The 21,740-nt window shown below is 45.4% G+C and overlaps 1 protein-coding gene across 5 annotated transcripts in view; it reads right to left on the reverse strand.

The window, feature by feature from the left end:
* Nucleotides 1-3,432: 3,432 nt before the first annotated feature.
* Nucleotides 3,433-21,740, reverse strand: part of ltbp4 (latent transforming growth factor beta binding protein 4) — a 62,547-nt gene continuing 44,239 nt past the window's right edge. For all 5 annotated transcript variants that reach the window (XM_087851284.1, XM_087851283.1, XM_087851281.1 and 2 more), the window contains 27 exons: nucleotides 21,165-21,341; nucleotides 20,936-21,070; nucleotides 20,208-20,498; nucleotides 18,926-19,093; nucleotides 18,576-18,707; nucleotides 18,024-18,149; nucleotides 17,636-17,749; nucleotides 17,266-17,385; nucleotides 15,587-15,700; nucleotides 15,385-15,504; nucleotides 15,091-15,210; nucleotides 13,668-13,793; nucleotides 13,434-13,559; nucleotides 13,007-13,129; nucleotides 12,375-12,506; nucleotides 12,119-12,244; nucleotides 11,520-11,663; nucleotides 10,526-10,783; nucleotides 10,349-10,420; nucleotides 9,917-10,045; nucleotides 9,684-9,824; nucleotides 9,312-9,464; nucleotides 8,961-9,059; nucleotides 8,707-8,866; nucleotides 8,344-8,633; nucleotides 8,010-8,162; nucleotides 3,433-7,572 (listed from right to left, as the gene is read on the reverse strand). In XM_087851284.1, coding sequence (XP_087707410.1) covers nucleotides 7,430-7,572; nucleotides 8,010-8,162; nucleotides 8,344-8,633; nucleotides 8,707-8,866; nucleotides 8,961-9,059; nucleotides 9,312-9,464; nucleotides 9,684-9,824; nucleotides 9,917-10,045; nucleotides 10,349-10,420; nucleotides 10,526-10,783; nucleotides 11,520-11,663; nucleotides 12,119-12,244; nucleotides 12,375-12,506; nucleotides 13,007-13,129; nucleotides 13,434-13,559; nucleotides 13,668-13,793; nucleotides 15,091-15,210; nucleotides 15,385-15,504; nucleotides 15,587-15,700; nucleotides 17,266-17,385; nucleotides 17,636-17,749; nucleotides 18,024-18,149; nucleotides 18,576-18,707; nucleotides 18,926-19,093; nucleotides 20,208-20,498; nucleotides 20,936-21,070; nucleotides 21,165-21,341 — 3,992 coding nt within the window. In that variant the 3' untranslated portion in view covers nucleotides 3,433-7,429. The remainder of the gene's footprint in view (nucleotides 7,573-8,009; nucleotides 8,163-8,343; nucleotides 8,634-8,706; nucleotides 8,867-8,960; nucleotides 9,060-9,311; nucleotides 9,465-9,683; nucleotides 9,825-9,916; nucleotides 10,046-10,348; nucleotides 10,421-10,525; nucleotides 10,784-11,519; nucleotides 11,664-12,118; nucleotides 12,245-12,374; nucleotides 12,507-13,006; nucleotides 13,130-13,433; nucleotides 13,560-13,667; nucleotides 13,794-15,090; nucleotides 15,211-15,384; nucleotides 15,505-15,586; nucleotides 15,701-17,265; nucleotides 17,386-17,635; nucleotides 17,750-18,023; nucleotides 18,150-18,575; nucleotides 18,708-18,925; nucleotides 19,094-20,207; nucleotides 20,499-20,935; nucleotides 21,071-21,164; nucleotides 21,342-21,740) is intronic.

Genomic DNA, 21,740 nt, shown 5'->3' on the forward strand with positions numbered 1-21,740 from the left:
TAACTTTATGCATCAAACAAACATTTAATTATATGCAACATTCTCTGACTGGAAGAAATTAGTTTAACATTTAAACCTATTTTCTGCACATTCCAGCACATAAAATAAAATTTTGTGTGTTTACACTCAGTCTTTCAAATAGATGCAAGTAAAACACAGCAGAAAATAAATAAAGTCAAAGACTAGCGGTCCTGTTGCTCTATTTTCACCTGTAAAGCAGGAGTGGGGTAGGCGGAGGTTTACCCTGGTGCAGGTGTGCCGCGGTCAGTGGAAGAATCCGCGAGTTTCTCTGTGAGTTTCCCATTACGTCGTAGCTACTCGGTGCTTGTTTGGAAGTTTAGGGTTTTTTTCGCTGTAAAAAGAAGTTTTCTTCCCACACACAACGGACACTAATGTTTTTGTCACTTTTTATGGAATCAAACTCAAAGTAAGGTCAGTACTTCCACGCTTTAAACGCTGCACGCTCATACTCTCTCTGCACTCGATATATGATCCATTGTTGATCTGCACACAGCTGTTGTCACGAACGTCGCACTCGCTTACGTCACTGTCATGAGACATTCTCGCAAAAAATCATGGTTTTAGTAACGCAGTAACGCAGCGTTCCTACGGGAAAGTAACGGTAATCTAATTACCTTTTTTGCAATAGTAATCCCTTACTTTACTCATTACTTTTAAAAAAAGTAATCAGATTACAATAACGCATTACTGCCCATCTCTGCTTGTAGGTCACATTCAGGTAGGATGGTTTGGCACTTAATTTCGTGTTGTGCGCATAAACGACGGGTAGGATGGATTCCCAGAACAGCGGCTAACAGCTGGATCATCCTGTCTGAGTGCAGCAGGCCAAACAGCGAACAGCCACTTCCTGTTACACACAGTATGTCCTCGGTTTAAAATAAACTCGCTGCTGCAGCACTAAACGGCCCCTCACACTGCTGTTTAGTTTCAGTGTCCTTATCTTCCTGTGAGTTATCGATCCCGTCACTACTTAGCTAACATAAACTAATGTTAGCCAACCAATCGCATGACGTCACGCCCCGTGCTGACAGCAGATGGCGCCAAACATGTTTTTAAAACTTTGAGCAGTTATTTGTTAAACCCAGCGTCACGGACATTGTTATATCTGACAGCGGGGCTCCGTGGGGTAAACCGGGGTTTCATGCCGTCTTTCTGCCATCAGCGCCTGTTTGAAGTTTGCATTTTATGCGCAGCCGCGAATCATCCTGGAGTGCAGAGAGCTAATCTGAGCCGAGAGGTCTGTCAGTGAAGCCTGCGGCATCAGCTGACCCACTCACCTCCATCAGATCTGGGTCAACCTCGTGTCAGACCCTGCAGGCCTCCAGGAGTGCATCCATCAGCAGGACTCGTTTATTAACGTGAGCCTTCATGCTCCTGCAGTCACAGCCCATCGTGCAGCAGTGCTTCTGCCTCCATCCTATTACACTCTATTTTGGTTAATGTGAGCAGGTAAAGGTGTCTGCAAGGGAACGTGGAGCAGCTTCGTTCAACCTGCAGTCCTTAACTCCTTAAGCCCAGCTCCTTCGGGCAAAGTGTGGTTGTCACAGCGACACGCTCTCGCCCTAAAACAATGGTTCCCAATAAACGTTTGTTTTGATAGGCCTCCCTTTTGTTTTACAAGAAAGTCTTTCAGCGTGTGAACATGACCTGATGCTGCTGAAGCAAAGTTACAGAGGTTTGATTACAGACACGGCTGAGCAGTAAAAGTTTCCATTTGTTCCTGGACTTGCTGTTGGTCAGTTGTCCACACAGCAACTGTTTCATTGGCCAGACTACAGGAACTCTCAACCCAGGCTTTTCAACCTCGTTCAGAAATGAGCAGGTGACGTCATGGCGATGGCGTCCATCTTTTATACCGTCTACAGCAGCGGTCTCCAACCTTTTTTGCGCCACGGACCGGTTTATGCCCGACAATATTTTCATGGACCGGCCTTTAAGGTGTCGCGGATAAATACAACAAAATAAAACTAGTACTGGTACCGAAAAAAAGAAGATTTATTCATAACACACGTGAAAAGACCCAGGAAAACCGAGTTAGCGATAAAAACGATAACAAAATAACGCTGAAAACCGATAAAAACCCTGAAAACTATACATTTCACACCTGAGCCTCAACTTTCGCGTCCCGGTACCAAACGACTCACGGACTGGTACCGGTCCAAGACCCGGGGGTTGGGGACCGCTGGTCTACAGGACAGCGTTGGAGCTGCAGGTGGACGTGTGTGAGATTTTCTGTTTCTCAGATTTTTGTGGTCTTGATGCTTCTGCGTTGATTTTCTGTAAAATCTTTGATATTGTGTTAAATTATTTACGTTGAACCTTGAATTAAAGAAGTTGAAGAAGTTTATTCTTCGCTTTCTTTTAACTGCAGGGTGGAGGCTCAACTGAGCGTGTGCTGAAGCAGAATATCTGCTGTGGTGTGTAACCAGCGCTGGAGGATCTGCGGCTGAAAGCTGATATTCCGCTGGCTCACGGCTTCAGCCTCGTATTGGGTGGACGTCTGTAATTCCATTAATGCTGCCTGCAGGTGAGAGTGTGTGTGGACAGATTGGCCTATAATACAAAGTGGCTTACAGGCCTGGATCTACACACACAGGCATTAAGGTTATGGAGCCAGGTGGAGGATTGGAGCCGGCCAGCACACGAGCATCACCTGAGGTGACTCCGCAACAACGGTTAACTGTTAGCAACACGCTAATGCAGCTTTCCAACAGTGGACAGTGTAAACAAAGAGCTCAGGACGTAACGCTGATACCAGCAGCAGACCAGTCAGACCAGTGACTGCTGCTGGTTCCGCTCCTCTTATTAACAACCTATCAGAGTTCAGTCTACAAGAACGCCATTACATTTAAGACGTAATTCTCCTTATAGATGACCTCATTTCACTGTCACACACACTGTTTGACATGTGTTTGTGTGCAATGCGAGGCTGACAACTGAAGATGTTCAAACAGCCTGCAGAGTGCAGCAAGGACAGAAGCAGGAAGTTACATGCGCTCCATGAAGTTGGAAATCCTGGGTCGGAAATTTGAGCTGGAATCCCTGAGTTAAGCTGGAGTACAGAGAAGCCTCTAAACCAGTATCTCCTCATGCTCCAACATCCTCTGCCTGACACTAATCATGCTAACCTGCTGCACATCCTGTCCATCTCTGATTAGTCAGCTGATAGAGGTTCTTCATGTCCAGCCTCACATACAGCTCACGGTACGAGTTTCCTTTCCTCTGTTGGAAGGATTCACCACTGTTGTGTATTTGTGACCCGCTAACATACTGCAGTGTTTATAAGTGCAAAAAAGCAGCCAGTGTAAAATGCTTATATCTCCGTAGTGACCGGAGTGCACGACCTTTGCTCCCAGCTGCTCTTCCTGTCCTACAGATTATAAAGAAGGGAAACAAAACCACGGAAGCAGGTTTCAATAAACATGTGCAAATATATTTTCATTTCATGTCATACAAACAGTGATAAAAGTGTGAATCATTAGCAAAGTTAACAAACATCAGAGACCAAAATGTACAAAACGTGCCACGTGAGCATAAACGTGGAACAGTGCATGGTATACTTGGAGACAGGAAACAGGAAGTTCATCACGCTACGCTTCAGCACGTTAACTGCATCGAGAGGTTAATAAAACACAATCAACACGTTCTCTTACAGGCCAGAAATATTATGGTCAAAATAAAGATTATTCAGTGAGCAGGTGAATTATTATGTACACAATATGAGTGAGCACAGCTTCCAGTATGTTCAGGAGTGGAAACTGCATAAAGTTTCTATTCATGTTCTGGAAAACAAAAGTACAGACATGTCGGCAAAACAGCGAGTATTTCAAAAAGTCATGTGACGTTCCAAAGTTTAGTTAAAATTCCCACAAACAGGTTCAACCTAAAGTCTGGCCACGTTCTCAGCAGTTCTCGGCAAATTAAAATGTATCTGCTGATGTTCATGTGCGTTAAGTTTAGTGAGACTCTGTGTTAGCAGGCAGGTGTTTACTCGAGGCTAGAGGCAGAACATCACACGAAACCACCGTTTCTAGACTTTTCTATTATTTTTACACACAAATACATTTTTTAAAAAGACAGTTTGGTTTAACTACAATGTTTCACATGCCTGTAAACGTCACTTTCTAGGTTATCGAAAATTAATTCAATTCAAATCAATTTGAAAATCACGCTGTCACAAAAAAACCCCAAATTTGCGTCGATCAGATGCGACGTGTTTGGAGACGCACCTGAGATTTGATGACATGAAGACAAATAAATAGAATCAGACTGTGAATCAGATGATCACTGAAATCTAAAAGTTAGAAAAAGGTAGCAGATAATTTTACAGTGATATAAACCTGCTCAGATTAAAGCCAATATTTTAATGCACAGTCTGAAATGTACGGAAGAGGATTAGGCACACTGGGGAAAAAACGGGCACGTCCTGTTTTTTTTTCTTTTAGAAATCTGAGGAAAAAACTTTTTTGTCCGAATTCTGACTTAATCTCAGAATTAAACAGATTAAAGAGATTAAAGTTTTTTTAAACAGTGGCCCTATTCCTGTTCCGTACTAAAGAACATATAACTGTCCTAATATTTAAAGTTAGGAATGTCTGTTCACAAAGGAGATTTTCTGTGACATTTTGTACATATCTGAATTTCAAAACGATATCATTTGTGAAACTGTTGGGAAGCTTAGCTTATAAATTAGCTCTTGAGCTAACAGTTAACAGTCCACTCGCTGCTAAAAGGCTGACAGAATATTTACTTTGGTTATTATAGTAAACAAACTCTGGGAATTCTGACTCAGTATGTTAGTACTTTGGTAAATAAACAACTTTCAGTAAAAAAAATAATTTCTGTTCCAAGTTAGTTTTTTTTTAAATCTCGTCTAACATATCAAAAGTTAATAAATGTTACCATAAAATATAAATCAACAATTAAAAGGCACAAACTAGGGGACTGTGAACCCGTTGCCATGGTATTTCAATAATCAATATCTAGTAGAGAAAAAAAAAACTAGCCTATTATCCTGCAGCTAACAGATCACTAGCTAGCAAACATGGCTAGAAAATAAACAAATATTCAGTCAAAAGAATTAAATGCAGTCTTCTAAAACTGTTGCGTCAGTATATTTGCGACTACACAGAAAATTATTTTGAAGTAGAACAGTGCGTCAAACTAAAACTCCCTGCTTCTTCATTCGGTAGTGTGCTAATAGCTAATGAGCACACGTGCATTAATATTTTTCAAGCTAATAGCTCATTAGTAAGCTTACTAGGTGTGTTGAATATTAAGTTAAATATTGCAGTAACTTTTAGAACAAAATATTAGCTAGTGCTTGATAGCTAACATTTAAAGTCTTTAATTAGCATAACTTTAGGTTACGCTAGCTTTGACTGTAGCACATAGTGAGTGTACTAGCTTAACACGTTTGTATTTAGGCTCATGCTAAAACGGTAAGAACTGAGGCTGGTCATTTTATGAATGCATATGTTAAATACATTGACTCCTTTTTAATCTCAGTTTAATTGAACACATCGTTCTACTTTAATTTACTGTAGCACACCAGAGCTAGCTGTATAAATAAAGCTGACGATTACGTCTGTAAAGACTTATCCGAACTTCACAAATCTGCTGGTTAAACAAAGCAAACATACATAAAGCATTTCTTCACCTACAGGACAACTTCAGTCCTTTTGTTTTGCTGTACATGACCACATCCTGACAGTGTGTCATGGAAAACCTACATTCATCTGTCACTTTATTAGGTACACCTGTTTAACTGCTTGTTAGCCCAAATGTCTTATCAGCCAATCACACGGCTTAACCCAGTGTGCAAAGATGTGGTCGAGGCGACCTGCTGAGTTTCAAACTGTGCATCAGAATGGGTAAGACAGGTGATGTGTTGTTGTTGGTCTGAGTGTTTCAGAAACTGCTGTAACTGGGATTTTCCCACCAACCATCTCTGTGTTTACAGGGAACGGTCTGAAAAAGAGGAAATACCCAGTGAGCAGCAGTTCTCTAGTAGAAACATGTTGAGACATGAAGAACTAAAACAGGAAAAAGGGCGTCCAACCCTACTGCAGAGGTGTACCTAATAAAGTGACCAGTGAGTGTATTGGTGGGCTTTGGGTGCAGCTTGGTTCCTTGTGTAGTGCTTTAAATGAAACGGGGTCAAACAGGGCTAGACTGGGTCAGACTGGGCACGACGCTTCAAGGAGGTACGAGTCGTTAACTTTACAAACTTTAATCAAGTCTTTAGTCTGATTGGAACATTCAACTCCCACACTCTTTAGAGGCCTGTGGAGTGGACTGCACCACCGACTCATACATCAGCTACGAACATTTGAATATTAAAGGAGACGAATTCTGTTTCCTGTGACGAGTTAGAGTTTGAAATACAGAGGGAAACAAAAGCTTCGACAGTGAGTCAGCTAACAGAATAAAGGAAGTACAAGCCAGAATCACTGGGAGCTGCTCCCCAACAGGCTTCCAGAAGCTGGCCAATCAGAAGAATGTGGGCTCATAGGGAGGGGGGCCTTAAAGAGACAGAAACAAAATCGGCTCGTGTCGATTAGATTAATGTGCCACTGTGTGTGAAGCTACTCTAGTGGAGTCCAGGAATAAAAATGTAGATGAAAGTGATAATAACAATAATAATAATAATAACAATAATAATGATGATGATGATGATGTGTCCCCTTTAGGCCAAACCTTTTGTTCCCTAAAACAGAGTTTTCGCCCTGATGTTTTTATGCTTTATAAAGTTATTATAATATTAGGTGATATTTGCTGTGTGTCACTGAATTTTCCATGTCCACTCCACACCACATGAGGTGATGAAACAGATGTGTGTCCAAATGGAGTAAATACTGCAGTATAATAAGAATACTCATCCATGGGGCCATCCAAGGATAATCCTGGCTTCCTACGGGGGTTTGAGATGATGACACGTTGATTTGCTCAGGTTTATGTATGAACTCTGACTGAATTACACACAATTTGAGGCAACCAGCTGTTTTACAGCAACCACGCTGGGCTCTAACAGACACACTGATTTATCGTTGCTTTTATCACCACTCAGGTCCAAACTACCACATGTCTGATAACTACCTGCCCAGTTAAAGAAAAACAAACACAATCCACCTGCAACACAGGTGAGGTGAACAAATGGAGGCTGTATTTAGGTCTGGATTGTGGAGGCATTAGTGAAGTGTGTTAAACCAGGACGATGAGTTGCTCTCTAATCAGACGTCGCCCTGTTTAGGCTAACCCAGTCTAGCTTTGCCCAGTTTAGTGCAATCTAGAGTCTTAGTGTCCAGTCTATTCTCGCCTGGTCAAGTCTAGTTTATCTAATCTGGAGAATAAAAAAGCCTGAGCCAGTCTGCGCTGGTCTACGGATCCCAGTCCAGCGCACTCTGCTCTAAGCAGCCACACAGTGGTTCGGTCTGCGAGACATGACGTATCCTCTCCTGCAGACGCAGCGGTACGAGCCGTCGGTGTTCACGCAGCGAGCGTTCACGCACGGGTACTCAATCCTGACGCTGTCCTCACACTCATTTACATCTGCAAACACACACAATCAGTAATTCAGTACAGGAAATCTAACATATAAATGTGATTCATCAAGCCCCGGTCACACAGCAAAGGACGACTGCCTGGCAACTGCTGGTCGCCAACCGGCACCCCAACCGGTCGCAGCAGATGGCCCCGCCCCTCCCTGAGCCTGGTTCTGCTGGAGGTTTCTTCCTGTTAAAAGGGAGTTTTTCCTTCCCACTGTCACCAAAGTGCTGCTCATAGGGGGTCGTATGATTGTTGGGTTTTTCTCTGTATCTATGAAGCGCCTTGGGGCGACTTTTGTTGTGATTTGGCGCTATATAAATAAAATTGAATTGAATTGCTGGGGGGAAATGTGAATCGGGTCTCTGTGCGTCTGTGATTGAGGCTTTAACAGTTTATCTTTGCTGTCTCATAGTGATCTGTGCTCTTCTCTGCAGCCTTACCTATGCAGGTCATAGTGGTCATGTCCAGCTCGTATCCTTGGTAACAGTCGCAGGTGTAACCCTCTGCAACACGAATGCACCTGCCGTTCTCACAGCCGTGCAGTATCCCACAATCCTCAGCTGTGCTCAGGCTGGCGTATGACTCGTAACGCCCTGAGAGACGAGAGAAACCAGGCTTCACTGTGTTGGTAGTTTCAGGTAGTTCACCTGCTGCTCACCTGGCCTGTCCCGGTCCACCGCGACCTTTGACCTCAGCACTGAAGCAGCGCTTTATGTTCACACGTTTTTATATTTTTCTTTGCATTTTAAATAAGAGTTTTGTTTCTGGACTCACTCTCATACAGCCTCCTCGGTACTCCTCCTCCTCCTCCGCTCCTGTCGGTGAAAGAAGGGAAGGGCGGCCCCGGCCTCCACGCCCTGCCCTCCTCTTCCTCCTCTGTCTCCTCGTAGCGCCCTCCAGGCAGCGGGGCCAGGCTGAGAGGAGGACCGTCGGGCCTGGATGGTGGAGGAGGCAGGACTCCAAGCCCAATGTCAGCTCGTGGGTCCGGAGGAATGCCGAAGGGAGGCGGTCTGGACTGGGAGCTGTCCGGAGCCCTGTAGTCTCCCTCGGAGTAGTAACCAGTGCTGTGACACACAAACATCTGTTAACGTAACCTGATGATTATTAGAACAGCGACAGCCATGAGTTCGGTCTCACCTGTACTCAGGCCTACGATACGTTTCATCTGGCACCCTCCCTCTGAAGCCTGACCTGCTGCCCTCTGCTGGAGAGTAGTCGTCATAGTCGGAGCGACCGTAGTCTCTGCCGGGAATCACAGGGAAGTAGTCGCCTCCATAAGGAGGCAGGTTTGGAGAAGCTGAGTTCACGAGGAGGAACGAGAAAGTCAAATTAAACTCAACTTTAGATTAAAACTCATAATAAAACTGGGAAATGTGAACAGTTTTCTGTACCACTCCCTCGTCTTCGACCTGCTTCCGTTTCCGAGTCCGGATAAGTCGCCGGGAAAAGAGGCGGAGGAGGGAACGAGCTGCACATACTGGCATACGCCTCTGTGGAGAGACAAATGCCAGTTAATCTGCTAAATATGCTACAAGGTCATCATACCAACTAATGATATTTAGGATGTTTAAACTAAAATTCCAGTTTAACGACTTAAAATTCTTCTCCTGAATACACACAGCTTTGGAGCTTTTGTTGATTTCTGGAGGTATAAAAACAATAAAACCTCTCGATGTCTTCCTAACAGCCTTCCCGAGGAGACACCAGATGTTTTTAGAGTTTCCAGTGGTTCTTTTGTTTACCTGTGTCGGTGGCAGGACAGAGGGCGCAGCTGAACCCCCAGCCCTGCCCGTACAGACAGCAGCAGTCTGTGAAGGTGACATGAGCCCCCATCAGGACGCTCTGACACACCAGGCCTGCCGTCACGTGCTGCCAGCAGATGGACAGGTTCTCATCTGGAGAGCATGAAGAAGTCAACACCAGAGCAGAGAAAGCAAAACAAAACTGATGGCAGGAAGTGATTCATATAGTTTCTCGACTTCTGTGTGAGTCTGCATGCTCCGTCTGCCTGTCGCTGTGCTGCTGGAACACCAGAGTTTCCGTGATGATGGACAATAAAGGATATTTCTATTATTTCTAGGGAGGAGAAGTAGAAGCAGGAAGCTCGGGTTTACCCTCATTGAGGTCGGAGGAGTTGACACAGTTTCGTTGGGTGTCGTCGAGGACCAGAGGAGGCTGACAGCTGCAGTAATACGAACCAACTGTGTTCACACAAATCCCTCCCACACAGCTCTCCTCTTCACACTCATCATGATCTGACACAAACAAGGAGGGGAAAAAACTTTATTGACACAGAAATTCAAATCAGTTTGAGCAAATTAAGCTGCTGAGCTTCGGTTCGGCGTACCGACGCACTCCAGCAGTGTGCTGTTGTAAACGTATCCGCTGGAGCAGTAGCAGCTGTATCCCGGGATGTTGTTGACACACACGCCGTTCTTACACACCTCTGGATGGAAACGCTTACACTCATCCACATCTGGCACGAAAAAGGACACATGTGTCTCAAAGATGTTCTCATTCATGTCCGCTGTACCTCCCTGCAGCGTTGTGATGTACGGATTGTTACTGATCCTGTTTTTACAGTCCAGACTTTCTGAGTCTGAGGGTTTTAAAAACACTTTTATACCTACTGGGTTACTAATTCCCAACTTTCTGAAAACACAGCAAATATCTGAAAACATCTGGAAACGGTATCTGTGCCGACACGACCTCTGTGACCCAGTAACATCATCAGGAAGTGAAATGCAGTGAGGTCAGGGTTAAAGAGGTCTGTTTGTACCTCTGTAGCTGAAGGCTCCTGGTCCTTCTGTAACATATCCATTCCCACTGGGACACAGAGTTAGAAACTCAGCTGCAACACAGAAAGACTTTATCAGAAAATGAACCAAAGCGCAGCTCTGAAGTCCTGATAGGTTGATAGCTGGCCTGCATTCACTATAAACACAAGCTTTCCCACCTGTGTATGCTGTAGGGCAGGGGTGGTACTGGCAGCCCAGCCCCCAGCCCTGCCCCAGTGTGCAGCAGCACTCCTGCTGGGTGGTGTTGGTGGCCAGCAGGCTGCAGGTTCCCCGCTCTGCCAGGTTGTAGTAACACTCCCTCACCTCGCCAGGACGAGCCTGAGGAAGGGGCGGCAGCATCGGAGACAGCTCCACCACACTGGCGTGGAAAGAGGAGGAGGAGGTAGAGGATTGGCGGGCACGGACTGAGTCTGTTTCTGAAGAAAAATGAGAATATGAAAGTTAAATTAGCGAGGTCATCTTTGGCGACCATCACCGGTTATTTCAAAATAGTTTTTTTCTGTAGCCAGAAGTGACCCAAGATAGCAGCTAATGCTATCAAGCTTGGTTAGCATGCTCCAGGACACAGATCCAAGAATTTCACTGAGCAGAACCAGAGCTCAGACCTCTTTAGTACAATAACCTCACAGTAGCCTTTTTATTGATCCAATAATTGCATTAAAAAAGCTCAAACAGCGCAAACACAGAGGAGAGGCTCAGTTCAGGCATGCTAGCTAGCTGAGGTGAAGCCTAGCAGACAGCTAGCAGCTACAGCTGCCTGTGTGACCATCCAGCTGTCGGTCAAACAAGGCCAACTTTAAGCCTTAATAAAATTAGTCAGGTCAGTTCTAAAAATCATTCTCCTCTCATACCGTTGTTAAGAAGGGGTAAATTTTGTTTATTTCTGTTTTAAAGCTGGTTGTTTTAACAAGGAGACTGACTCACTACAACCTCAAGTGGCTATTAGAGGAATTGCAGCTTTTGTTGGCAGTTGGGGAAAAGAAAGACCAAGGATCGTTATTCCATCTGCAGCAATGGAAGAGGCCCCGACAGCAACAACATGAGCAAGAGATGTAAATCTTATTAAGGGCATGGGGCTGGGATGGAGTTGGGTTGTGGCTCGCCTGAGCAGCAGCAGCTACACAGCAGCCACGTAGTCTCGTATGTGTTTACCTAGAGCTGCAGCGTGGACGCACCGTCTGGCCGCCGTGTCGTAGCTGTGACCTGCCTGGTCACATTCACACATGAAGGACCCCTCCACGTTCTCACAACGAGCTGAGCCACACACACCCGGCAGAGACACACACTCATTCACATCTGAAAGACACAAACGCATTTCATTTCATTCACATTTTTTAGATTGTTTTGCAGATTAATCCATTAAAAAAACAATAATCTCAGGCACACAAAACAAGAAAGTTAACAGCAAAAACAAACAATAATGAAAGTTAAAAGAAGCCAAATGCCCGATTAAATGCTTGTCTTTGCGGGGCTGCTGTGACTCCGTGCCTGGGATCACCGTAATGACCCTAACATCATTGAAAAGCGCAGCGTCGCTGCTTTCAGGAACCGTTGGAATTCTTTCAATTGAGCAAATGGTTCAGGAGTTACAGATGTTGAAAACACCCATCTGATGCTAGCGACAGGTTAGGCTTTAGAGGGTCAAACATTGTGATGCTGAAAAAAATATTTGTAGGATCCAAAGTCTTAAAATGTCTTTTTGTATTTTTTAGACCCAAAAGCCTTGAATCCTCACACACTCTAACACGTACCCACGCAGGTCTTTCCATCGGCGGCGGAGGTGAAGCCTTGGTCACAAATGCAGCGGTAAGTTCCAAACAGATTCTGACAGTAGGCGTTGGCGCCGCACACTGTCGTGTTGGCACATTCATTAATATCTGATTGAAAGAAGAAACGAGAAGGAAGTCAAGTCCATCCGTTCATCCATTTTCTACGACTCGTCCGGCCTAAGCAGAGATGAGGCCTCCCTCGTGGATGCTGAAGCGTCGGTAACGTGCTCAGACTCACCTTCACAGATCCCAGCGTGGTTCACCTGGTAGCCTGGCTCACAGTTAGTGAGGCAGCTGTAGGAACCAATGGTGTTCTCACATCGCTGTGACCCGCAAATGGAACCACCGGACAAGACGCATTCATCAACATCTGGAAGAGACAGACAGAGGTTGTTAGACGTCAAGGTTCACAGCTTTGGATTGGCTTTAAACATGAGGCCAACACTTCCTATGGAGCACCTCAGGGTTCAGTACTGGGTCCAGTTAATATATACGAGTAAGTATGTTGTACGTTTATAAGACCACTGCTGGTCAGATTACAGAGACTGTATGGAGAAGAGCTTTGAACCACTACACGATGCACCTCATGGAAACCCATGAAGGCTTTGAATAAATTTAATTTCTTTCTTTGGCTCACAGGAAATCAAAATACTTATTTTAATATTCTTCTTCTATTTGTCACGATTCATTTATCAGTTTATCTGTTCGTCTATTTTTTGGATGGTACTGGCAGCCACGAGGAGAAGGACACAGGCTGCAGGTTCATGACCTCCTTTACAGGTCAGGCCTACTTAAACTGGGCTGAAGGTGTCACACTTGTGTGTGTGTGTGTGTGTGTGTTTGTGTGTGTGTGTGTGTGTGTGCGCATACCAAGGCAGGCAGTCCCCTCGGGGTTGGTGGTGAAGCCGATTTGACATTCGCACTGGAATGAGCCTTCGGTGTTCACACAGCGACCGTCCGAACACACCCCCGCCTTAACACACTCGTCCACGTCTGCACGAAGACACAAGAAGACACAACTGAAGAGCCACAAACAGGCAGCAGCCGAAGGCCTGCAGAGCATCTCACGCAGCATGCCGTGATGTCCGTGGGCTCTGCAGGCCATCGCTGACTGCACAGGTGAAAAAGATTTGTGGACCTGACTGTAATATATCCGACACAACAGCTCCGACATCAGTCCTGCTTTCCTGCGACGGTCATGAGGCTGCTGAAATACTTAAACATCTGAATACGGACGTGCGCACAAACCCAAAGAAGCGTCCTGATAAACGTTCCCCGTTTGATGGGCGGGACTCACCGAGGCAGGCCGTCCGGTTCTCGCTCAGCGTGAATCCCGGCGAGCACACACACGTGTAGGATCCAGGCGTGTTCACACACTCTCCTCTGGAGAAACAGAAATCTCCGTCCAAACACTCGTTAATGTCTGAGGACACACACACGTTAACGGTTTAACACACCGTTCTGTACGAGGGCGCCTCATCACCACACACATCTGGTAAAGTTATATTTAACTAGCAGAGAGCGACCTCACCTCTGCACTGCCTCCCCAGGCCGGAGGTTCGATACCCGGGCGCACAGTCGCACCTGAACGAGCCGACAGTGTTCACACAGACCCGCTCTGCCTCACACGCTCTGCCGCTCGCACACTCGTCTATGTCTGCAGCACAGAGAGTGACATCATCATTGATGTCGCCAAAGTGCTGCTCACAGGGGGTCATGTGATTGTTGGGTTTTTCTCTGTATCTATTATTGTGGGGTCTACTGTACAATATAAAGCGCCTTGAGGCCACTGTTGTTGTGATTTGGCGCCGTGTAAATAAAACTGGATTGAATTGAATTGAATTGAAAATTGATTGGCCTTTCCTAACTGATTTGCTCAGAGGCTCCGCCTTCTGCCACTGCAAGCTGAGGATGGACGGATGATGAAACAGTGATGAGTCTAAACATATGACGTGTCCAAATTCATGGGCTGCATCCTCCTGAGGACGCATTTGTAGACCGATTACGTCACAGCGATGAAGGCTGTCCAAATTCGTCGACTCCTCCGAATGCAGCCGACAAATGCGTCCTCCTTTTCCCCGAATTTGAAGGATGGGTCGCATGTGTCCTTCGTGGCCCACCATATCCCAGAATTCATAGCGCGGCCCAGCCAATCTCCAGTTTCCAACAATGGCGGCCGCTACTAAGTTTTAAAATGACTCTTACTAATCTTTCTGGGTCACAAAATAAACTTTTAACATATTTTCAGGCGAGAAAGTAGCTGTGTAAACATCAAATATCTGCTCGGTTTATCAAGATTTGCAAAAGTGCTTCGACGTTTTCGGAGACGTCTGTTACCCACCAGCTCGATAGCTGACCAGGGGGTTCAATGGTCACTGATGCGGCCGAGAACGGCACAACTCCCGGCACATCATTTCCAGATCACCGCGGAGTTTCGCTGCTCGGGTTAAACGTAATATATAAGTCACTTAGACAACCTAAAAATGTTATTGTTGGGCTTTTTTCAGTGTTTTGTTTGTTTGTGAGTTAATCGGTTTGGCTGAGATTAAAGTTATTAGATTAGATAAAACTTTATTAATCCCCCGGGTGGGTTCCTCCGGGATTTTCACACAGCTGACTAAACGTCAAACAGAAAACTGATTAAACAGAAGTGTGAGACAGTCGAGAATTTACGCCAGTGTCCTGTTATATTTTAGATAGCAAGGAGCAGACGGCCGAGTTTATTAAACTCCACAGAGACAGCGGTGACGCTAATCAGAAGGCTAGACCGTCACATTTCACAGCCGTTTACTTCCGGCCTACCCGACCTTCTGAGGACCTGGCCCACGTAGACCGCGAAGGCCGAGTCCTCAGGAGGATGCAGCCCATGAATTTGGACACGACTAGCATGTTGATTTCTAAACAGGCTCAGCTCCTGTGTGTGTGTTTGTGTGTGTGTGTTTGTGTGTGTGTACCTGTACACACTCCATCCACGCTGTGGTATCCCTGCCGACAGTCCACACACCTGTAGGAGCCTTCAGTGTTCACGCACCGCTGACCGGGACAGGAGTCGCCGTCCTCACACTCGTTTATATCTGCACACAGAGTGTGTGTGTGAACTATACTTGTGGTCCCCATGAATTTGAAGACACTTTGAAAAATCTAAATGTGGTTTTAGTGTCGGGGTTACAGTCAGGTCAGGCTGAGGGTGGGAAAGCACGGCAAGGAGATGTCCTCACTACGATATGAAAACGAGCGTGTGTGTGTACCTGTGCACTGTCTGTCGGTCAGTCTGAATCCTGCTCTGCAGGAAACACATCTGTACGAGCCCACAGAGTTCACACACATCTGCCCGGGACACTGAGATGGCTCTGCACACTCATCCACGTCTGCACACACACACACACACACACAGAGTGACATCATACAAACAAACTAACATTTACATCACTAACTATCTGTGACGTGTACCTGTGCAGGTGTTGTTCTGGGGCTTGTAACCATGGTGACAGACACAGCGGTAGCTCCCTGGCGTGTTTTCACAGCGGCCGTTGGAGCAGGGATTCTGGCGACACTCGTCGACGTCTGAAGGCACAGCGGGAAAGAGGAAACGTAAACAAACGGGAACGTCAGCGAGTTTCAGGAGGAAGGAAAGGTTTTTGGTTTTTCAGTCACTGACGGTTCAGGATCCACTTTTTAATAAAAAAGAACAAAACGATTACAAACAGAGAAACAAGGTTCAAATATACTGTTTTTTAAACCCCTTTTTGGCTACGTTCACACTGCAGGTCTTAATGCTCAATTCCGATTTTTTGATCAATTCTGATTTTTTTGTCTGCTCGTTCACACTACAAATAAAATGTGACAGCAAACGCGCTCTAGTGTGAACGCTCAAAGCGGCCGCATGCGCAAAAGAAGATGTCACACACAACGCGCTCTGTTTAGACCCAGAGCAACAGTATTGTTTGACTGATGGTCTTAATATAAAGACTTCGGACTTCATGTTTCCCAATTTTTGCTTTAAGTTATTTTGTTATTTACATAATAATGTAAATAACCTAATAATGATCCTTATTGCTGTTTTAGAGGAGCGCTGCTTCAAAGGATAGTTACAGATTTCTGTCAGAATCTGCAAATTATACAAATAAAATGTTCACGTTTCTCCAACGTTGTCTTCCCAACAGTTTCACCGGATGGCCAGGAAGCGTTCGCGATGTCTTCTCTGGAGCTGATAATTGGCGTCTGTCTTGTGTCAGTGACGTAAAAGACGGATTTAATGCGACGTGACCATCAAACAGCAGTCGCTTTCTGAAACATCGGATATGTATCGGATTCAGAACCACATACGAAAGTGACCCAGATCGGATTTGAAAATATCGGATTTGTGCCGTTCACACTGTCACACCATGATCGGATATGGGTCGCAGAGGGTGAAAAAAGTTGGATTTGATGCGCTTTCGCCTGCAGTGTGAACGTAGCCTTAGTCCCACACGTGGGCGTCCTCTGTAGTCCTGCATTCGCCCAGCGCCGGGGAGCAGTGTGTACCTCGCTCAGCGGTACCTCAGGATAGCCGTTCGGTGGATTTGAACCCCGATCTTCTGATCACGGGCAACCGCTCTACCTTCTTAATTACATGTTAGTATTGTTTTTAAATTTTTGGGATACTTTCATAATTTTCAATAGTTTACAAACATTTTCAAATATTTATTATTTTTATTAGAGCTCAGCAGCATCTATCACACAAAACAAAAACATTCTGATGCACTATTATTTTACTGATACTTTAATTTAGATTTTATTCTATATTTATCTTTTCACATTTTGACTTTTATATGAATATATTTACAGAAATCTTGTCATTTTCACAAGTATAAGTAACATATTTACTAATATCTATTCAGTTGGGGAAAATATGAATATTAATGCTTAAAGGCTTTATGATAGTTTGTAACCATAACAGTTGAACGGCAGGACGACAGCGTCTGAACGAAACAGCAGCTGAGACGTTTTTATAGTTTACTAAGAATTATTTTCTGATATTTTTCAACTATACTGCTAATTGTAAAATTGTATTTTCTAATGAAATCAACTAGATGTTTTCATTGAACTATTTAAATTAAAATAATTATTAATATAACACATTTGTGTACCTCTGCAGACGTTGTTGAGCAGTCCGTGTCCCGGCGGGCAGGAAACACAGCGGTACGAGCCCGGCGTGTTCACACACTCCTGACCCGGACACTGCAGAGGGTCGGCACACTCATCCACATCTGACACACACACATCAGTGATGTCATTTATAGCAGATTTATCAGTCAGATGATTAAGGCCAGCTGTCTTCTGATTGGCTGACTGACTCTCTATGACATCATACAAACCCACGAGTTGAAAAAACTCCTGTAAACTGAGTGTTTAGAGCAGTCTGCACACGTCTAACGTGAGAGTGCAGCTTTTCTGAACCGTGTGAGGCCGTCTGGAAATCATCTCTAAAATAGAAATGAATTAAGCTGAGCCCTTTACCTGTGCAGGTGTTGCCAACGAGCCTGTAGCCAAGCCGACAGATGCACCTGTAGCTGCCCGCCGTGTTGTCACAGCGACCGTTAACACAGGGATTCTGCCGGCACTCGTCGACGTCTGAGGAGCCAAACAAACCTTTACTGACATGTTCTGATTTATGCCAACTTTTCCAACATTTCAATAAAAAGGTTCCAGAGTTTTATTTTCTGCCATCGTGTTTTTCAGTCATATTTTCTGTAATGTGGTTACATAACTAATGTTTCATAACTCGTGTTTATGTTGTGATCTTAAAGGTCCAGACTGTGCAGATGTGCTGAAGCGTCTCACGGCTGTCACCGGGCAGGAAAACAAACACGAAAACACTTTAAAAAAGACAGGAAGTGGCCGTCACCTTGGCAACTGGTCTGCTGGCTGTTGCTTCTGTATCCAGATGGACACACACATCTGTAGCTTCCAATGCTGTTCACACACTCTCCTACTGAACACACAGCTGGAGACTGCAAACACTCGTTCACATCTGCGCACACACACACACACACACACACACATTATAAAAACATTAAAAAACAACTGAACAAATACAACATTCAGTTTCTGTGTACATACACACAAACCATGTTTGGAAACTATCCACGGAAAAGAAAATAAGGAAAATATTGAAGGTAAAATAAACGAAATCTATTCAAATGATGTTGAATTTGTTTATTTGTAAAATAAAAATTACTGTTATTGTAAAATATCTGTTAATCTGCAAATTAAAAATAATGCAGACATATTTTTCTATAATAAACATGATGTGATACAATATGATGACTTTCATCTTTATTTGTTTTGATATGTAGTAACTGTTCCTGCTACAGATCGTATCGTTACAAACTCTCCGTCTGATGAAACGTGATCAGCTGACATTTAAAACTGAAGGATTCACACGTTCATATCTCACCCTGGCAGTGTGTGCGCTGCGAGCTGAGCTGGAAGCCCCGATCACACACACAGGTGTGTTTCCCACCTGGCTGATCCACACAGCGGCCACGGCCACACACACCCGGCCTGCTCTCACACACGCCTTGTACTGCTGCACACAGAAACATGGCGGTTAAGGTCCGTCACTCGCCGAGCGTCTGCAGCTGACCTCAGGTCAGCGCTCTTACACGTCAGCTCGTTCACATAAACACACCTTTGATCTTTCATTCTGCACAAAGACAGTTTTATCAAACAGATTTTTTATTTTCACAGGGCAGAACAGATGAAAAACGTCCTTCCAACACGCCGTCCTCTCCATCCAGTACTCACTCTGAACTCTGGGGGGCGTCGTGCTCACAGCCGGTCTGGCTTCCAGAGGGAGGTCTTCGCTGGGTCTCGACCCACGCTCGGGGCTCTGCGGCTGGGCCGGAGCGGGGAGGGAGTCCCCTCTGGATGGCGGCGGATCGGCCCGATACACTGAAGAGAAACGATCAGCTGCTGAGAGCAGAAACAACAACGACAGGTCAGTTTGTCTTCAGCAGCTCCTTCCTCTCCGACTGACACAATCATCTTCATCAAACCAAAGTGCAGCAGGTAAAGGTTTTTCATAAACGCTGCCGAAGACTTCCTGCTTAGTACATGAAGTTTTTATAGAAAAAGCTCTGCTAAGATTTTAATGAATCACTCAGCCTCGATTCAAAAAGCAAAGGAAATTAATATTAAATATAATAATAATAGTAAATTTTATTTAAAAAGCGCCTAAGACACCCGACATAATAGAACAACGACACAAAGAACAATAAAACAAAAACACAAGATAAAATGAACAAACAGGGGATTCACAGTGAATATGCAGATTTGAACAGATGGGCTTTGAGTTGAGATTTAAACTGGAGGAGAACCAATGTTTCTTATATCTGGGAGCAGAGCAGCTGAAAGCTCTGCTTCCCACGGTGCTGAGGCGGGAAGAAGGCACAGCAAGCTGGATAGAAGAAGAAGATCGAAGTGAGCGGGCAGAAGAGATCGTGCTTAGCAGGTCAGAGAGGTAAGGAGCGAGGTTATGAAGGGTGAGCAGAAGTTTGTCTGAAATTTCACTGGGAGACAGTGAAATTCCCCTGATTTTGGGGGGAGACCGTGCAAAAGAAAATCACAGTAGTTAATGCGGGAGGTAACAAGACTGTGGACAAGAATGGACGTAGACTGGGTGGAAAGAGAAAGAAGCAATCTGTTAATGTTGCGTAGATGGAAATAGGCAGAACAGGTGAGATTTATAGAAAAGTGAACTGTCTAGATGACACCAAGGCTCTTAACCTGAGGTGAAGGGAAAAGTGTGGAGTTATCGATAGTGAGTGAGAAATGATTCGCCTTCAGCAGGTTGGATTTTGTGCCAATAAGGAGGATTTCAGTTTTATCCTCATTAAGCTTAAGAAAATTAGAGCTGAACCAGGATTTTAAAAGGCTTCTTTAACATAACCCGACAGCTCTTTAGAGGATTCTGCTCTAAATCTGACCTCAGGTCTCCTGAAACCGTCTCACTGTCTGTAAAGTTGAAGTAAAACTGTTCCTGGTGTTTATCGATGATTCTGAAAATAAAACTTCGCTGCTTTGCTACCTTGGCTCCCGGCGGACGGAGGCTGAGGTCTCAGTTGTGTTGAATCAGGTCGGCTCTGCGAAGGCCGGGTTCTGCCCTGGGTGGCCGAGGTGCCAGCACCGCCAGGCTGCACAGGCCTGGAGGAGGACGAGGAGGACGAAGAGGAGGAGGAGGCGGGAAAACCTGTGCCTGGGTGGGGCTGAGGTTGGGGCTGGGGAGGACTGGGTCTGGTCCCAGCTCCTGTGGCACTGGAGGTACTCGCTCCACCAGAGGGAGGGGGTTTCAGTAGAGACCCGGACCCTGAAACAGGACCTGCAAGGGGGGACTCAGGCTCATCACACTGGCTAACACATCTATCTTTGTTTAAATCGATCTGCAGGTGTAATCTTAATCAACCAAATCGTCTTCAAACACGACTTAGAAACCACCAAAAACAAGAGTTCATCTGAAACAGAGTCAGGATGTAAACGCTGCAACGGTGACAACATTAAATCCGATTCTGGATGAGTTCAGGTTCAGTTTAACAGGAGCTCAGTCTGTCAGCAGCTTCATTTATTAACGTCATTAATAGGAAAACTGGTTCTCAGGCAGGCTGTGAACCGTTCGTAGAAGATAACTTGTGTCAACTTTAAAGTTTTTAATGCTGTCATAATTTATTATTATTATTGATCATTAAGGTGGAGCAGACCCAACACTCCCATGACAGAAGCATGAGCAGCCGGTGTGCAGGATGCTGTGTGCTCAGGTACCCTGGTTGTCCTTGTTGCTGCCGTTTACCAGCACAGCTCCGCCGCCCTCCGGTTCGCTGACTCTCTGATTGAATTTAAGAGTTGAAGGCGAGTATTGGTAACCAGGACCAGCGGGACAGATCTCCTTAAAGGCCACTGAAGGAGGAGATGGAGGGAAGAGAGAGGACACACTTGAAAATTCACCTGAAACCAAATAAGCTCAGTCGTGACGTCGTCCTCCTGAACCTACCTGAACCGAAGTACGGACACCTCTGGCAGTCGGGGCCCCAGGCTTTGCCGACCCGGCTGCAGCAGCAGATCTGCTTGGTGATGCTTTTGAGAATAGGCAGGGAGCAGGAGGACGGACCCAGACCTGAACCCAGGACCCGGTAACACTGACCCTTCTCCTCAGAAATGACACTCTGGGCTGAGGAGGACACACAGGAAGGAGGGGGACTCGTTACACAGATGATCCACCCGAAGCTCGGCCGGGACCTGGAGCAGAGCGCTGCATGCAGAACAAGTACATGCTGTACCCCGACCCGCTCGGTTTAAATGACACAGGAAGACATGGCAGGTGATGCAGGAACAGGAAGCTTTCCGACGACACAGAACATCAGCAGGCCGTGTCAACAGATGGAAGTTTAACCACCTGCAGACGCGGCTTCACAAGGATTTCAACCTCAGTAACCTCCCATGCAAACATCTGGATCATGGCTTCTATCAAAGAGGACACGAGTGTTGGCACCGCTCTGATATAAAGATGGGTGCAAATTCTGGGTCTGAGAAATGAAACCGACACTGAAGTGCTCCAAAGCTGCATTCT

The sequence above is a fragment of the Neolamprologus brichardi genome, chromosome 14 (assembly GCF_056152115.1).
Source record: "Neolamprologus brichardi isolate AB-2024 chromosome 14, ASM5615211v1, whole genome shotgun sequence".
NCBI classification, from domain to species: domain Eukaryota; kingdom Metazoa; phylum Chordata; class Actinopteri; order Cichliformes; family Cichlidae; genus Neolamprologus; species Neolamprologus brichardi.